The following is an 18908-nucleotide window of genomic DNA, read 5'->3' as shown; positions in this document are numbered from 1 at the left end:
GTCCCGCAGAGCCCGCAGCGGACAACACGCAGCTTTCGAAAAGCCGCAGGCACACGCACCCAAGAGACCGTGCGTGCCCCTGCGTACTGCGCATGCGCACTGTCGCCTCCGCGGGGGTTTCCCGCGTACGCAGAGCTGCCACGGACGCCCTACTAAAACTGCCTATTATATACCTCGGCGCAGGACGCGCCAAGCATGTGTCGGGAAGTTCCTCGAATGTTATCGTTGATTCTATACCTGCTGTGCGTGCTCTCGCCCAAACTCCCTATAACCTGCATGTGCGACACGAATTGTGTAGCACTTTCTGGAAGGCACGCCGTCACCAGCGATTACGTGCGAACGTTCGACGAGTCACGTAAAAAAGCCGACGCGCTTGATCCCGCTGATCAGACTCTTGACCGCTCATTGCGCTCGACGCCATCGTTATTGTGCTTTGAGTGCCGCGTGCTTTTGTGAGCACAGGTCCGCCCAATAAAGGGTTTGTATCGCGATGCACATTTTTCTGCTACTGCGTTCCTCACCACGACTACAACGGGACAATATCAAATTATTTAGTGCGCCCTGAAGTTCGACAATATTTCTTCTACGGTTTAGAAGTCTAGCGCCTTTACTTAACGCAAAAAGAAAATGGATATTCGAGAATAGCATGTCAGTACCTCCTTTAACGTGCACCAATAGCTCGGTACGCTAGCGCTTTTGCATATTTATCTCGTATACCCTCAAGGACAGAGGCATTACAGACGGGTGTGGTTACATAAATACTGCCCCTGTCGGATTAGATACACCGTACCTGCCGCACAGATTCTACGAGAAACGCGGTCGGCCACGCACCGTGTATCTGCCCGTATACGGGCACTTCACTGCCTGCAAGGCTGCCGAGGCGCGTCCTCTACTCACACCCCACCGACGTACCCGCCCAATGGGGACGTGTTGCAGGTGGACTACTACCTGCTCATGATCCACGAGGACCGGGACACGGCCCTGCTGGCGCTGCTCGAGAGCTTCATGCAGTCGGCGCCGCAGCTCGTGCTGCAGCTGTACATACTGTGCGACCGGTACGGACTGCGCATGCACGTGGACACTCTGACAGGTGAGCGCGACTCGGCCCACTAATGCTCCTCAAGTACTGTTGCCACGGCGGAGCTTTCTTTAGCGAAGCTCTTTTCTGCGCGACGACAGTGAGTTTTAGCTGTCCGTGAGCGTATCACCGTTTGCGGAACACGGCCGGGGCTACCGGAGAGGCGTACACTAAGACAGCGAAAGCGCTGGCAACGCCATCTTGTGACAGAGAGTTTAACCAGAGAGCGCACGAAGCTAATATTGCGAATATTGCAGTGACTTACCGCATGCTACTTAAATGCGGATGTAAGGTGCTGGTAGCGACGTCAACATTAACGTGCAATCCTAATACGGTTTTTTTTTGCGACATGAGCACCCCCGTATCACAAAAGCTTTTCAAACGCGTTGTAGTTAGACAAGGTGTTACAAGATGTCGTGGCATTGCTACTGCCGTCCACGGCTCCGGTAACCTGTAAACAGTAAGAAGCTAAAGCTAGAGAGGTTCAGTGTGTGCGGTAGTCCGGTATACGCAATGGCGTTTTCGGATGACCGGGTTACCGCGGAGGCGTAAACGTGAGCGGCCGAGTCGGTGGTGCTACCTGGTAGCACAGAGCTCAACCAGACAAACGCAGAGATAATATTGAAGCAACCAAGTGTATTCTACTTTGCTGGTGGTATAAATTTTCGGCAGCGGCGTAATCGCGAACACGTTGCCTTTTCCATTTTTATGTTTCGCTAAGAACGCTCACTGATTACGACACTCTAAAAATAGTTGCACCCTTTGGGGTGTATATTTGCCCCACAACAATAATCGTCGTCTGTTTTTCACGCATTTACTTTCTTTAACGCTGCGAGCCCGGTACTTCCAAGTCACGAACGGCATGCGCGTTATGAGCATGACGGAGCATTCTTCACATGAAAGTAACGAGAGCAGCGTTTTCAAGAAAGGAAATGCGGGCAAGGCAGATGAGGATTATTTTTGTGTGGCAAATATACACTCCAAAAGGTGTAAACTTTTTTTAGAGTGCATAACACGTCTGTCAAGCGTTGTAGTGAGACGAAGCGTCACAAGATGTCGCTACGAGCGTCGGGTAAACTCGTAAACGCAAACGCCATTGCGCATACCGGAATGTCGGACTGGCCAAATCTATTTACTGTCAGTTATTTATTTACATTTATTTATTTATAAATACCATGAGCCGTAGTTCTAGCCCAAGCAGGAAGGACTATATACAACACAAAAGCAGGTTTGTCTAACAACATGTCAACAGAACAAATTAACAGATCATGTTAATCTAAACAGGTAGAAGCGTATTAAGTCCGCATCGATAAGTAATGTACACTGGAATCAAATGCACCAACGTCGGCGAACAACCGGAATATTATATAATACTTGCGTATATATAGTACGCAGGCGTTCTCATCAAAGCAAAATAGAAAGAAACTGCATGTTGACGTTTACGTCCCCCGCCAACGTTTTAAGCGCCAGTAGCCGAGTAAAATATGATAGTACAACGACAGTAATAGTCACTGTAGCTCTATGTCTATGTTTTTCTTACCACGTTGCTGCGTAATTCTGAGCTGAAAATCCTGCCATGGATTCGTAATTCCAACTCGCACAAAATGGTACTTTGTTATGCAATAATAGCTTCTTGTCCTTCCTCTTTAAAATCTTTAAAAGATGGTGTCGTGCCACGCGGCCGCTCACGTAAACATCCACGGTAACCCGGTATTCCGTGACGGCTAATACGTTATGCAGACGCGCTAAAACTCTCTAATGCGTAGAAGGGAAAAAAAAAACGCCAACCGCGTGCGCTACCGTACACGTAGCCCGATGAGACTCGACAGGCTGCGCACAGCTTCATCAAGCGGGGATTTCTCCCGCAAACGTGTTTCGAAACAGCATGTTGCGAGAGCGAGCAATTAAGTCGCAGCCGCAGGGAAGTTCGCTTCAGAGCAGCAGCAGCAGCAGCAGCAGCAGCTGCTGCTGCAGCAGCGGCGAACAACGCAGGCGGAGCACAGGAGACTGTGCTAGACGTTATTAGCGGCCGGTCATCGAAAAAAAGAAAGGTCAAAGAAGAAAGAATAATGCAGCACGTACAATCGTGAGAGCTCGAAAGACTTCGTTAAAACGTAGCCGCGTTTATAAAGTGCGTACCGCGGCATTTCAGGCTCGTGGAAGCTTTGGCCTCTCGTTATATACTATGTGCATATTAGAGAACCTCGCCACGGCGAATAACACGCATACACCCGTGCCGTCCCCATGTTGAGAGACAATGGAAAAGAAATTAATAGAGAAAACGAAACGAGTTTATAATTAACCCCGGAAGAGATGGGCGAGGAGGGCTAGGGGGGTTGGTTCGAGGGCTCCAGACCTCGGACAGGGTGGTCGCGCGTGCACTTTTAGAAGGGCAATATTTTCAAGCTAAACCAAAAAAATAAGGAATCCGAGACAGGAAAGAAAGAGAAATGGCGTATGTCAACGAGTGCCAGAGTTCCGGTCGCTATAGACAGACAAACGCAAATTAAAACAAAATTAAATCATTACACACAAGAAAGGGGAGGGGAGAGAGAGTAACGAACAAAGAACACGAAAACGGCAGTAATCAGAGCAAGTGCAATCTACGCAGCTTGCTCTAGAGTAAAAGCAAAACGTCTAAGAGCGAGAGCAGAAAGTACGAGAAATATGTGCTCAAGGAAGGGGAGATACGCTAGGAAAGTCTAATATTCAAACAAAAGAAAGGGGGGAAGGGGGGAACGGAGGCGAGCAGAAGGCAAGTTCATACCAGTAACGGCATGCGTGCTACAGCAACGGGGAGGGCGAGGACGTCGCCCGGAGCTCTTAAGTCGTTAGTTAATCACGTCCTAATGAGGGACGCCGTTGCACGAAAGAAAAAAAGAACCGTCTGAAGTGCCCCGGAGAACGAAGAGCAAGAAGCGAGGAACGGACGTGATAAGTACAGGAGGACTCGGAAACAACGGAGTGACGTAGGGCGGATCGTGCCAAGCACGGTGATCGAGAGTAGTACAGGCAGCGCCAGGCAGACGGAAACAAGATGAGCAGACGTCTTGTTTTGAACAGACGTCTTGTTTTGAACAGACGTCTTGTTTTGCGCTAGGGTCGTGGCTGCATGCTACAAGCAGACGGAAAAAGTAACGGACAAGTACGACGCAACCGCTGGTGTCGTCTGTTCAAAGTAGTGTGCTCGCGTCGTCTTTCCCTCGTGTTCTCGCCTGTGTATCATCATCATCATAATCATCAGCAGCAGCAGCCTATTTTTATGTCCCCTGCAGGATGACTTTAAGGCCTCTCCCTTTGATCTCCAATCACCCATGTCTTGCGCTATAGCTGATTCCCACTTGCACCTGCACATTTCCTGGTTTCATCCCCTCACCTATAGCGTCTTCTGGCGTCCTCGACTGCGCTTCCCCCTACCCTTGGCACCCATTCTGTAAATCTAGTGGTCCGCCGGTTTCCACCCTACGCATCAAATGGCCTATCCAGCTCGATTTCTTTCTCTTAATGTCAACTAGAATATCGGCTATCCCCGTTAGCTCTCCGATCCGCACCGCTCACTTCCTGTCTCGTAACGTTACGCCCAACATTTCTCGTTCCATAGCTCTTTACGAAGTGCTTAACTTGTTATCGAGCTTCACTGTTATCCTCCGAGTTTCTCCCCATATGTTAGCGCCGGTAGAATGCAATGATTCTACAGTATTCTTTTCAACCACAGTGGTAAGCTTCCAGTCAGTATTTGGTAATGCCTGCCGTATGCACTCCAACCCATAATTATTTTTCTGTAAATTTCCTTCTCATGGTCAAGGTCTCCTGTGAGTAATTGACCTAGATAAACGTACTCCTTTCACGGACTTTAGAGGCTGACTGGCGATGCTGAATTCTCATTCCCTTGCCAGGCTATTGAACATTACCTCTCTCCTCTGCATATTAATATTCAATCTCATTCTTACATTTTCTCGGTTAAGGTCATCAATCATTCGTTGCGATTCATCTCCGTGGTGTTGCTCAACAAGACTATGTCATCTGCAAATCTAAAACTGCTGAGATATCCGCCGCTGAAACTCACTCTTAAGTCTTCCCAGTTTAATAACTTGAATACTCCTTCCAAGCAATCAGTGAATAGCATTGGAAAGATTGTGTCTTCTCGCTTGATCCATTTTTTTATAGGTAACTTTCTACTTTTCTTGTGGAGAATCAAGGTAGCTGTGGAATCTTTGTAGATATCCTGTATATATAGTGGTGTCCACAACCCAACTTCTGTGACGTGTTTGCGGCTCCTGCAATCGCTTCTGCCGCACGCAGCCAGCAAAACCATAGCCTTCGAGGTTTGCATTTGTTATAAAGAGGGCGCCACCGCTCGGGCGTGCATTGGGACACCACCTATTGCGCTTAAACCATCGCTACATGCAGCGCAAAGCAGACGGCCGGGAGCATGAAGGACAGACGACGCGCGCGCATGCCAGTGTCGTCTGTTCCTTCTGTCCCCTTCTGCTTTCCAGTGCCTAGATGCAGTCGTGTTTCAAGGCGCGCGCCCTGAACCACGTGAACCCTGCGACGCCACAGAGAGTGCCAACAAAGACACAAACGCAGATGATCGGGACTTGAAGCGAAATACACACTCCTGTTCAGAATACGGGCACGACGAACAAGCGTTTATCTTATTTTTCTCTACAGCTGGCGAGACATAAGGGTCACAGAGAGATGGAGAGTAGAAGTTTTCAACAGTGCGCAAACGCGGCAAACTTCAGCCTGGAGCCAACGTTCAGACAAGGAGGCTTGTCCTATAGCCAGTGCGAGTAGTTACTCCGGCAACAGAAGTTACCAGCACTCGCTTGCATGCAAAAATCCATGCAACACACAACCTACAGACACGATCGCGTCGGTCTGTAATTTGAATATGCGAGAAAACATCATTCAGTTACGCGGAAACTCAAAACACACACCCTTTTTGCAGCGTTTCTACCATCCATAGAGCGGCGCGCGCCCGTTTCCTTGCAATACCATCCAGATGGCGCTCGCCTCCGCGCAACCGACGCATCCGCACCTCACGCAAGAGGCCACGTTTCTACTGCAGAAAGTTCGCTTTCGTATAGCACTCACCGCCATCGTTTGCCGGTAAACATTACGGTTACATAAGCTGCAGTTGCCGGGAAGCGTGAGAAGCAGTCAGGAACCTTTGACTGCTATCGCGTTCCACTCTTAAAGGCGAAGCTTAAGCGTCCTCCAAAATTTTGCGATGTGGATCGTCACGGTCCCGCTACTATATATATATCCAGCGGGCAGCACTGGTTCTCGCACGCAAGTCGTTCACTTCTTCTTACACCTTTAGCACTCGGAGACAGCAGAAAGAGAAAGGGGAGGGAACGCGTTCTTTTCTTACGCGGCCTTCCGAAACGGCCGAACGGCCATTAGGCTTAGCGCCCGGACACCCCTATCAGCCGCCCTCGTACGACAGGAATTAAGAAGGGGGAGATCAGTCGCAAAAAGGTTAGAAACGGCACGGATACGGTATATAACGAGCTCCCCACGCGCGCGACAGGTACAACTAAAAGCTGCAACGACGCATCGGCAAAGCGGACGAGAAAGGGAAAAAAACATCACGAGAAAGAAATTCCTAATAAATAAGTAAACGAAAGCGACGGCTGCTGTACGGGCTCTCTGAAACCACTTCAAACATAGTCGTTACCGAAGTCTAAGGAGAAGTCGCAAGAAGAATCAAGATGAAAAGCACAGACGAGGCAAGTCAAGCCAGCTATATATTAGAAGAGCGATCGACAGAAGAAAGAGAGAGAGAAAGAGAGACAGCGGGTCGAACACCTCGCACACTTTTTTTTTTCTCCATCTTTTCTACTGCTCGGCGCTCTATCGCTGTCATTAGTTGCGGACCGTATTCAACCTGTTCTGCCCTCCTTCCATTTATTAAGATTAATTGCTCGATCGAAGGGCGCTAGATGGCGCGCGCAAGGGTGGCGGAAAGCACCGTTCAGTGTGTGTGTGTGTGTGTGTGTGTGTGTGTGTGTGTGTGTGTGTGTGTGTGTGTGTGTGTGTGTGTGTGTGTGTGTGTGTATATATATATATACATATATATACATACATATACACCGTATATATATATATATATACATATATATATATATATACGGTGGTGGCACGCGGATGAAACTTCCTACACAAAAGGACACAGAAACCTTAATTTCTTTTATCCTTCAGGCAAAGGTCTAGCGCGTTCGCCCCATACAGAGTCAGCGAGTACAACGGCCTCAGCGCTGAAGCATCGAATAAGACCGGGCAGCACAGCCTCGGCGCGCGGCATCGTGTGCACGGTGGCAAAGGCTGTACAAAGCCTATTCAACGGCGCCGAGGCTTGAATAACGGAGTCGCCGATGGCGCCAAGCCTTTCCCTCTCTACTAGAGGGGATAAACTAAAGGGGGGAGAAGGAGGGAGGGGGAGAATATGGGGCAGCGCGAAAAAAAGGCTCGCGCGTCGAACAAAGCCCGAAGGAAACCGGAGCCGAACAAAGGGGCTTAAGAAGAACGACGAGAATGGAGAGGAACGCACACCGTTAATGGACTGTCCCCACCGCCGGAGCCATGGCGAAAAGATTACCTGACCTGCAGGGGAGAGAGAGAGAGAGAAGACAGGAAAGGCAGAGAGGTTAACGAGACGCACGTCCGGTTTGCTACCCTGCGCCGTGGGAAGAGGGTATGGTGATGACCTGCAGGTCTGCAGGAGCGTTACAAAGGGGGGCCAGGGGGCATGCAGGCGCGACCGATATATACTCCGCAGTGGTGCTTATGTATCCGCTGGACGAATGAAGTAAGAACAGGCGGGCGGAGTGCGCGGCGAAGCGCGCGCCCTCTGCCGGCTATCAACGGCGAAACTGGCTCGCTCGCCGTGCCTGGAAAGATTTGCGGAGTCGGTCACAAAAGTTTACGGGACACCGGATTCGCGTGAAAGATTTCCGATTCTCGCGCAGCCATGCAGGGCACGCGCCGTAGCGTGGAACTCGAAAAACTTTCGATTTGTAGCGTTGCGTACAGCCTCCGCGATCGACCGAGTGATTCAATAACTTAGAAAATAGTCATGCCTTAGCAGATGGAGCTCACGTTTGTCGTGAAACTCGTGTCCCGTAAGCTTGTGTGGCCGACTGTGGAGTAACTGGGGAATACCGTCGCTCTCTAAACCTCTCACGGCACCAGATTTGGAAATGAGGCACTTCTGGAAATACGAGCAGCATCCAATCTTGCAGAGGATAATTGGAAAGTCAGAAAGAGAATAGAAAAAACCACTGCAGACGACCAAAGTTGATTTAAACGCTGCTATCGGTCATTTCCCGACATCCTCCCGTAAATTTTGCTTTGAGGCGTTATCAATTAGGTAACTTAAACTGTTAGCCAACTAAATTAAATTAATCAATTGTGCACATTAGAATATATACTCACGATTAACGAAAAACTCCCATCAACATGTACTACGAGCCGTTGGCAAAGTCATGTGTTTTTTTTTTTCTTTTTTTGTTATTGGCCATATTTAGTCAGCCCAGCCGATAATTACAGGATACATTACGGAATATTACATTGAGCATTCTGTTATAATTACAGCGTTGGATTAAATCAAAGAACAGATAAAATTTGACTTACGTATTAATCGATTGATTAATCCATCAGTGAAAGTACTTAATTATGGCGCCAAGGAAGGCAAAATTGTTACATTAAGAAGCCGGCCTAACTCGGGGAGCGGTACTCTAACGCGGAGATAAACAAAATGCTGCCCACAACAAATATTATATTAAAGAAGGATACAACACTTCATACATACGTAAGTAAAACACAATTGTCTTGTTTTATATTGAACCTAATGCAATTCTTCATAACACCTTTCAAACGTTGCCAGGGGGACTTAATTCCATCAACATAGCGGATTAAGTTATAACTGCTGTCAAGTGTGGAATTTTGCACGTTTAAACTTCGAAGGCCACGGATAGTCCTCACCTGCGGGGATCCTTTGAGCTACGGCTCTCAAGCTAAATTTTGTTTTTGTCCATAGAAATGTTCGCTAGCGATGCTTCCTGACTCCTTAACACAAAATAAAACAGCCATTGCAATATTCAAAGAGGTAAGACTCGATTAAAGCGCGTTTTTCAGAGCACACCTTCCGAACAAACATAAATACAACACAAGACACATAACTTACAACAAAGACAAGATCCGGACAAATTACGGCATGAAAAAGGAAGCGTTCGTAGTTGCTGATTTTCTGAGTCAGCGCCCTGGCTTACTCGCTATGATAAATGAATCACCGTTCCTAAGCATTTTCAAAAAAAAAAAAAGTGAACATGTATTTGTCGTCACTTCAAGTTAGGACTGTTCATTCTTTTGTGTACAAATCGCATTAAATATTTCTGTTATGTATTTCACGTGCTTTCCGTTTTTTTTTTGTGTGTGTGTGCGTATGTGCGTGTGCCTGTGCGTGTGTCCACTTGGTGTACCATGCTTACCCTGTGTGCTTCAGTGTTTTGTGCACTGGGAACGAATCTCGGGGAAGGGCACTGACACTTAGGCATTCGTGCCTTTTTGTAAGCCTCTTTGACGGAGATTCTTTGTATTTTTGTGTCGATATATAACATTCATTATTCACATTCATTCATTCATTCATTCATTCATTCATTCATTCATTCATTCATTCATTCTCCTCGCTCGCATCGCAGTGGCGGCCCAGCTGGGCTCGGGGAAGGGGACCGACACTTAGGCATTCGTGCCTTTTTTGCCAGCCTCTTTGACAGAGATTCTTTGTACTTTTCTGTCAAAATACAACATTCATTCATTCATTCATTCATTCATTCATTCATTCATTCATTCATTCATTCATTCATTCATTCGCTCATCCGTCCTCGCTCCGCACACCCTCCGCAGTGGCCGCCCAGCTGGGCTCGGTGGGCTCGTCGCTGTTCGAGCTGTGCTGGTCGCTGGCCAGCTACCACCGCGCCCTGCGCCGCTCGGTGCCGGACAAGCACAACATGAGCCGCACCGGCTCGGCGCTGCAGTTCCTCTGGCGGCTGGGCACCGTGGCGTCGCGCGCCGGCGCGCTGGCCCTGTTCGCGTCCCAGTACCGGTACTGGCTGCTGCCGGCCTGCATCGGCCACTGGGGCGTCATGACCGTCTGGGTGATGCACCAGGGCACGCGCTTCTGCGACAGCGACGCCGGCCGCCCGAGGCCCTGCCGCGAGTACCTGTTCAACATGCTCATCGGCGCCATCTACCTCTTCTGCTTCCTCAACGTCAAGGTGGGTTCGACCGCCTGCAGGATCTCGGAGGCCACGCTTCGACGCGCCTCGGTGGATGTGTCACTCCGCCGTGTGTAGCTACACTCTAAAAAAACGTTTACACCCTTTTGCCACGCAACGATAACCGTCACCTGTCTTGCACGCATTTCCTTTTTTTAACGGTGCGAGCCCGGTGCTTCCCAGTATAAACGAACGGCTGGCGCGTTATCAGCATGACAGAGCATTCTCCAAAGAGAAGTAGCGAGCGCAGCGTTTTCAAGAAAGGAAACGCAAGCGAGGCAGATGACGATTATTGTTGTGTGGCAAATATACACCCCAAAAGGTGTACGTTTGTTTAAGACTGTACGCACTCTACACCCTTAAGAAAAATTACACCCTTTTGCCACACAGCAACAATCGTCATCTGTCTTGTCCGTTCCTCTCTTTAACGCGGCGAGCCCCGTACTTCCAAGTCACGAACGGCATGCGCGTCATCAGCTTGACACAGCGTTCTCGACAGGAAAGTAGCGAGCGCCGAGTTTTCAAGAAAGGAAACGCAAGCAAGGCAGATGACGATTATTGTTGCGTGCCAAAGATACACCCCAAAGGGTGTAACTTTGCCTAAGAGCGTAAGAAAAGTTAACAGCCCTTAGGGCTTATCTTGTCCCCAAACAATAATCGTCATCTGCCTTGCTTGCGTTTCCTTTCTTGAAAACTCGGCGCTCGCTACTTTCCTGTCGAGAACGCTGTGTCAAGCTGATAACGCGCCAGCCGTTCGTGACCTGGAAGTGTACCGGGCTCGCAGCGTGAAAGGAAGGAAATGCGGACGAGACATATGACGATTATTGTTTGGGGACAAAATACAACTCAAAGGGTGTAAACTTTTTTTTAGAGTGTAGCTAGCTAGCCCCGAAAGGTGGCTTCTCCGCAATGAGACTTCCCGAAAGGAGAAGCCAGCTTTAAAGTGACATAATCCTTAACGACGTCTGCTTCCGCATACGGTTAAATTCTAATCGGTAAAGGTGGACTACATTGCATCCTAAAGGATCCAATGATTGAACCTAGCCCGTTTCACTAACATTTATTGGCCCGCAATCACCCCAGTACGAAAAATAATTTTTTCTAATTATTTTTTTTCTCATGTTTAGAGGGCCCTGACCGTTACTTAAAGGGATACGGAATAAAAATCGAAGAATATAGAGAAAACCCCACAATTGCATTCCTAAGACACGATTGCTATAGTATATAGTCATTATTCGGGTTACTTTTGAGCGGATGGCTTTATTTTTGACTCTCTATGAGCGGCCACCGCGTCACTCGCAAAGCGCTCCCGACAACAAGCCGGCGGATCTGACGTCACACCTACCCTCAGCAGCCGCGGAGCGAGCTGGCCGGCTGCGCAGTTTTGTTTTCCTCGCGCTGCGCAGTGCAAAATGCAAAGTTCTAGTGAGAGCGATAGCATGAGCGGAACTTATGACTCCGACTTGGATGAGCGGCCTACTGAACGACCACGAACGATAAAGGCGTATGCCTACGATCCGTCCGCGTCGTCAAGCGAAATTGACGACGACCCGCCGCAGCAGTCCCCCTCCGCGGTGCCGAGAGAGTCTGGAACAGCAAAGTGGTGTTTACACTGTGCATTCCGTGTACACGCGTTCGCCTCGAGAGATCAGGGGCGGCATCATAGGTGGAAACCAGATTTAATCGCGGTTCCTGCGGCTCGGATCGCAAGCTCGCACCTGTCACGAATAGGTTAGCGAGACGAGAGGCGCACGCCTCATTGACAGTGTTGCATCCGAGGCGGTGCGCCCAGCGTGATTCACTCACGCAAACGCTTTGCCATGTTTGGCTTCAACAGAGCGAGGACGCTTATGCCTCAGGCTATGCAATGTCAGTGGACGTAAGGAATTTATTTTGCGTTCTGCGCAAAGCGGCTTGCTTCGCCCGCTTGGATGGGTAGCTGCTAGCGCGTAAAACCTGAAAGCCATCAATGCACACTACAGGTGCCGTGAGTACACACTGTACAAAAAAAGAAAAAAAAACGTAGAAATCGTTGAAGATATTGACGCGTGTAGACCTCCCTGTACCTACGCCATCGGAGCAGGTGTGGCCGGCGGCGTGACCATAACAGTCGGCTGCCGACTCTCGCGCGGCAAGTGCTTGATGCGCGCAAGTAGCTGTTTTGAGAATAGATGCGATGAAGCAACGGGTGAGGATTGGAGCCAGGCATGTGCAGTGACTAAAATGCGCCTCTGTAAGCAGGGAACGTCTTGCTATTCACGGAGCGAACGAGTACATGCGCAGCGGTTTCAGCGTCCCGTTGTTTCATCGCAGCCGAGCACTCCTTCCCTTGGTGCACACTAGATGGCGCCACCAGTCTCATGTCGGCGAATTTTTTTTCGTCAGCCGTCGCTTCAGACGATGCGGATTTCGATTCATTCTGGCAGAATTGGCCAAACATCTGGCTCAGAACGTCGTACAAACGACAAATTACGGTCAAACGGCACCTGTGCTCAAAACTACAGCGTGAACAAGTACGCGAGAAAAAAGACTACCGCTGCCTGCCGTTTTCACATGCACACAGCAGACCCTCGGCATTTTGCGGCGTTGACACGGCTGCTCCACACATCAAACCACAAATCCACGAGATCAAAGACGAGGTTTTCGAACAGCTCACACGAGGAAGCGGTACGAATAGGACGGTCGAACAAAGAAAGCGCGTTGCTGCAAACGTCAACTCGCCCCTTCGCGCGCTCAGTGTGGACGATCGCTCGCAATGGGCCTCGAGGTGGGTAAGCGTGACGTGATATCCGGTTTTGCCGGAGCTTTCGGAGGAGGCCGGTAGGTGCTGTGATTTGAGAAATATTCACTAAAATAATTACTTTTCGCTCACTTCTCCTCAGAAAGAGTGTTGTTTTGGTCGCTCTCGGTGTGACAGCTCTCACTGGAGACAGAAATCTCGGCGACAAATTTTTTATTCACTATCCCTTTAAAGCACAAAAAAAAAAGAAACCAGTCGGAACTATCGTCAGTACTCGATTGATTCGTTAGCGTCATCCGTTCTATTTGTCTTTCTTTTTTCGCCCATGCAGGACGAGCCAACACGGTACAAGTACAGCGCCTACTACGTCATCGCCTTCCTGGAGAACACGGCGCTCATCGTTCTGTGGTACTTCCGCGCCGACCCGGTGCTCTGGTACCGGCTTCCGCTCCTCATCGGCGTCATCGGCAGCTTCGTCGTCGGCATTTTCTTCATGCTCGTCTACTACCGCTTCTTTCACCCCAACGGGCGACTGCCGCTGTACAACCCCATCGCCCGATGCTGCTGATAGCCACTTTCCCCAAGGAGTAAAGAAAAAAAGAAAATAAGATTCTCAGCACCAAGGCAGGAAGAAACGGAACGTACACCGCCTAAAGAGAGTACAGCGCATTTTCATTTTTTTTTTCCTTTATAGTGACGTCGTCACTGACAAGCCGGTATCATCCTGGAAGACGCAGAACATTTCTGCGTAAGTCTTGCTGTCTCTCTTTCTAGGCCTAAGACGGCGGTTTCTTAGACGACGGCTGCTGGTCACGTGGTTAGTTCGACGTGCGCTATTCCAAAGGGAAAAAAAGCTGGCCAATGCGGTGTACGTCACTCGCAGAACAGGATCTTTCTTTTTTTCTTCTAACCTGGGCTCACCGAGAAGATCCTGCGTCGACGTCCACAATAATACCCGATATTTACATACGTTACCCTACCACCGCGTGTGGAGGGGTGCCTCCGCCGGTGACTATAACATTCAGGCAAGAACGTTCGAATCGCTGGCGAAACAAATCCGAATAGTCAGTACGTCAGTGCGAGCCTTTCGACGATCGCCTCCGCAAAAGCAGCCGCCAGAGCAAGCCACGAGGAAACGGGAAAAAAAAAACACCCGAATTCGTGGAAGAAAATGAATGGCGCCGCATTCCTGGCCGTCCTTACGGGCCTCTCCTACCGCGACGTGATGGATCATCCGCTCGCGTCCAGAAAGACGAGAGGCCTTTTTCCACGTCGCGTTTCTCCGGCGTTGGAAGAGGGGAGGAAAGACATCACAAGAACGTTGCAGGCGGGATCTCGACATAAAAGGTCACGACATCCCAGCCAACCCGGCCGGGACGTTCGCCGCAAGACAACTTGGGGGACAGCAAGCGCATCGAATGTAGACGGGAACGAGAGACAAGTCAAGCCGAGCCGCTTTCGGGAAAAGACCCGCGCGAAGGGAAAAAGCGGAGTAAACGATGTAATACGTAGTAAAAAAAAAAAAAAAAAAGAGGACTTGTGCGCATCGGTCCGAAGCATTCATCGAGGAAGCCCGGAGATTGGAGGACAAAGGAGTCGCTACAGACGTCGACCCCTCGGCATCCGTCAAATCGACCGGCGTCTCTGGGCGGGCGCCGGACGTAAAAAGAAGACTACGCGACGGCGGCTAGCGGGAGCTCGGATGACCCCGCCAGCCCCCCATCCGTCACCTTCAAAGAGAAGAGACGAAACGTAGGAGCGCGGGCTCTTTGCCTTCTTCGTCACTTTCTTTTCTTTTTCTTATTTCCAACAAGGAACGACGACGCCAGCAGAAGCGACACGGGAAGCTTCGATTGCCCAACACTGCTACCTTTAAACGTGTAGGGGAGAAAGGCACGACCGACACGGGCAGATGCGCCCGCAGCGCTGTTTACGACGGCGTAGCAAGCGGTGTGACCCCGCGATGCACCCGGGAACGTCCAAAAAAAAAAAAGATACATTTCGCAATACGAAACACTCACCCAGCGAGGACGACACGCGAGAAAGCGCCTACAGTGCGCGGGATTGCTTTTTTTTTTTTTTTTCGCGTCTCCAATGGGGTGACTGACACCGGCGCAAAGCAAGTACCGAAAACTGCGGCAACGTCGACGCTTGGTGATAGCATGGCGCGGCGTGCGGAGAAACTTCTGCGAATGAAACAAAAGAACAAGAAGAAAAACGTGCCGAGACAAGCGTTGTGTGCGCGTTCGTGTGTGTGCGTGTGTGTGTTCCCGCGTGTGATACATGATATCACGTGCTAGAATGAGGCAGCGTTTCGTCACTCCGGACGTCGCTGTTTCTTCTGTCGTCGCTTTTCGTCTCGTCTCGTTGCTCTACCGCCCCTCTCAGGCGACAATCATCAAAGTCTGTTTTTCTTTTTCTTTCTTTCTTTTTTTCGGCCGACACGTTCCGCAGACATTATACGAAGACTTGCGGCAGATTCCCTCCCCAGTAACACTTAAGGAAACAAGGCTGCTTTCGCAAAAGAAAGAAGAAGGGGGAGGGGGGGCGTTCCGAATGAACACGGTTCTCAACTTTCGCTAGCTGGGATCTCTTGGGGCCTTTTCGGTTGCAGCACCTACCATGGAAACACGCCTGACCCACAGGTCCCGTTTGGGGGTAACCCAACCGGTCGTTCTGCGACCGCATTTCCAGGTGCACCCGCAAACCGAAAAGAAGAAGCTTCGCAGACAATTATAAAACAAGTCAAACAATCGTGCAATATGTACCCCCAGTGTTCCCACAACACCGCTGCGGAGCTCGAATGAATTTACCCTTGAAAGCTAACTCTGCCTGCAGAATTACACCTGTGAAAAAGTGCTGGGGGAAAAAAATGCGCGCTAACATGTTAACAATAACCAGTGCAGTGGACAGTGAGCGACGCTGTGTACCCAGTGTTGTCCCCATACCCCGACGAAGACGCCAATCACGAGAATTCCCCACGGCAGAACCCGAAGGACTGTGCCAGTGGTGAATGTTTCATTGCGATGTAGTGAGGAGCGGTGAACCAGGCATGTTCTCGATAGCAGTGTCGGACAGATTGTGTCATGGAGCATTGTGTGGTCTCATCCAGCAGGCGTGTGTATTTTTCGTGTGCCTCTGCTACAGGCATCTTGAGAAACACTTCTTGCCAATTCTCGAGCAAAACTTTTCGGTGATCCTGGTCGTAGCCACGGTGTGGTGGTGGCGATCACCAATGGTGTATTGAATTTGTTTTCACTCGTCCTAGGTACATCAGTCCATTTGCGCACTTCGTTAGGATCACAAAGTTACGTAAAACCCAGCTGCTGTTGCGGGCAAAGTGGCAGTTGCAGTGCACAAGCGAGCAGGTTTACAGCTGAACTGCCAAGGAGGAGATCAACAACATTCTTGGCCTAGCAGAGTTTAATTTTGTTTCGCTCACCATAGGTACATCAGCTCATTTGCATGCTTCTTTAGGATTGCAGAGTTACATAAAATCCAACTGCTGTCGTGCGAGGAACAATGTGGTGGTCGCAGTCGCGGTGTACAAGTGAGCATGTTTGCAGCCAAACTGCCGAGGAGCAGGTGAACAGTATTCTAGGCATAGCAGAGTTTAGTCTGATTTCACTCACCCTAGGTACATCAGCCAATGTGCACACTTTGTAAGGATTGTAGAGTTACAGAAATCCAGCTTATGTCATGAAAGGAACAAATCGGTGGCCGCAACATACGAGTGAGCATGTTCGCAGCTAAACTGCCAAGGAGGAGATCAACAATGTTATTCTAGACCAAAGGAATAGCTCAAGATACCCTACCTTTTATGAAAGGAATGGAGCTCTGCTGCAGCCTTTAGAGAGCACTCCTATGTTCCAGGCAGGGGTAACCCGGTACAAACTGGTGTCAGGATAAGGCCCCCCCAGTTACGGTGAGCACTGACACATTTGGTGCAAAAGACAAGGCAGGCTCGATTTGTGCAAGGTATCAGAAATAAATAAATAAAAATTTGTTGTGTGATGTAGACTAGCTGTCTCGTTCCACTAAGATGCTGCCAGAGCGTGGCATGAAGTTTAGCACTCTTGTGTCATGCCGACACTTCCTAAAATACACCCCAATGCATACTGGCATGCCGTTGTGCTAGCAAGGCTGGTTGAAGTGCTCTGCCATAGTGGAAGTGAACATATTGCTGATATTAGCGAAGCTAAACTTGTGAAGGTGCGCATTAGTTATGTATGACTGACAAAAGCTTGACAGGTGCCAGTTTGTGCACAGTTAATTATTATGTGCACAGCTCTACACAGATGGGATAGTTAAAGTATACATTACGTCACATGCAACAAGAAAAGCTGACGGTGTCGATATTTTTGTGTGCTGCTAGTATTCTTTTCTTATTGAAACTTTTGTAGCAACTACACATTTATTGAGTGCCAATTTTGGCCAGTTGATGTATATACTAATGCTTTATAACAGTGGTAAAAATCACACTTTATAACGGGACAAGAGGAGACAGCACATATGAGTGCCAGCAGCTGTAAGGTTCATTTGCAGTGAAAGGCTACATAAATGCAGGCACTACAAAGTGCCAGAGAACAGGCTTTACGAGCCACACTCTGACAACTCTTCGTTGTCATATCTAATGGTTGCTAGTTGGTGCTCATGCATGTCATCAGCTTTTGTCCTTTTGTAAAGCACTGTTTATTTGCCTAAATATACGTACTAACTAGAGGTACAGTAAATTATGTTCAAAAACTCTTCACCAGGACAGGAGATCTTAATTGCAATTTTATAGATAAAAAGGAAATGTAAGCAGTTTGTTATTGCTTCGTGGTATACCTTAACATGACCACCTCAGCTAGATTTTAGAGCCCCAGAAATATTCTGTGACAATGCGTGCCGTGGACAGACAACCGCTCGTACATATGACATTGGAAATTAATGGTCTTTTGTTGCCGTTGCATCTTCTATAACCATGGGAATGGTCGAGTGTTGGGCCAGTTCAAAGGCAACCTTAGAGTATTTGACTTTTTGTCATGTCATGAACCATGCATTGATTTTATACAATCTGGTGGTCACTCCGTCATCACTTACAGTTCTGCATCAAGAGCACAGCAGTAACACTTCGTGGAGAGTATGATAACCAGGCACAGATGATTTTGACCATTTGCAATGTTCAAAAAGCATTTACAAGCTCTTTCATGCACCTTCAGCAGATGTTATGAAATCAGACGGTTGCAATGCTGAGAATTGAAGCACTCAAAAAGCACACCAATTTTTCATAAAGTTTCAATATCAGGATAAGGCCAGTTGACCAGTGCATCAATTCGTGCGCAGTTAAACCTCGGCATCACAACACGTTTGAAAAGACCAATGCTTGCACCCTCCCAACGTAGGCTCTCAAGCACCTATGCTGCAGTCTGACAGTCCTTTTGAAGTCACACTGAACTTCACCGTAAAGAGAGCACCTAAGGCTGCTGCTGACAAGACTTTCATCAACTAAAGCTATCTAATCCAGGGCATGCTGCAACCATGCTCACTCGTGGTGCCTTCGATGAGTTTCCTGCACAATGACTGTTGTGGCTCATCATGCTTGATAAAGAGCTTGACATTTCTGAATGATCATTTGGCCAGAAGCCAGCAAATGAACAAGACACGCGTGACAACCACCAAAGAATGAATATAGAACTGATATTTGCACACAGAGGAAGAACTGTCCAAGGTGAGTGCCCGAGTTACAACCGTAGTCTTAAGTCAAGAATGCAACAAGAGCTGGGAAAGTTTTAACACGAGTCTGGATGCCTGTCTTGTACAG

General features: G+C 48.9%; 2 protein-coding genes across 2 annotated transcripts in view; one reads left to right on the top strand and one right to left on the bottom strand.

Annotated features, from left to right (window-relative positions):
* Window positions 1–13788, top strand: part of LOC142588327 (XK-related protein 6-like) — a 277150-nt gene extending 263362 nt beyond the window's left edge. Inside the window, exons 7-9 of the mRNA XM_075699937.1 lie at window positions 937–1090; window positions 9992–10362; window positions 13434–13788. Coding sequence (XP_075556052.1) covers window positions 937–1090; window positions 9992–10362; window positions 13434–13670 — 762 coding nt within the window. The 3' untranslated portion in view covers window positions 13671–13788. The remainder of the gene's footprint in view (window positions 1–936; window positions 1091–9991; window positions 10363–13433) is intronic.
* Window positions 1–18908, bottom strand: part of LOC142588871 (uncharacterized) — a 517173-nt gene that overhangs the window by 388356 nt on the left and 109909 nt on the right. The gene's annotated exons all lie outside the window — the stretch shown is intronic.

The sequence above is a fragment of the Dermacentor variabilis genome, chromosome 7 (assembly GCF_050947875.1).
Source record: "Dermacentor variabilis isolate Ectoservices chromosome 7, ASM5094787v1, whole genome shotgun sequence".
NCBI lineage: Eukaryota > Metazoa > Arthropoda > Arachnida > Ixodida > Ixodidae > Dermacentor > Dermacentor variabilis.
Note: the sequence above shows the minus strand (reverse complement) of the source record. Positions and strands in the feature narration are given on the sequence as shown.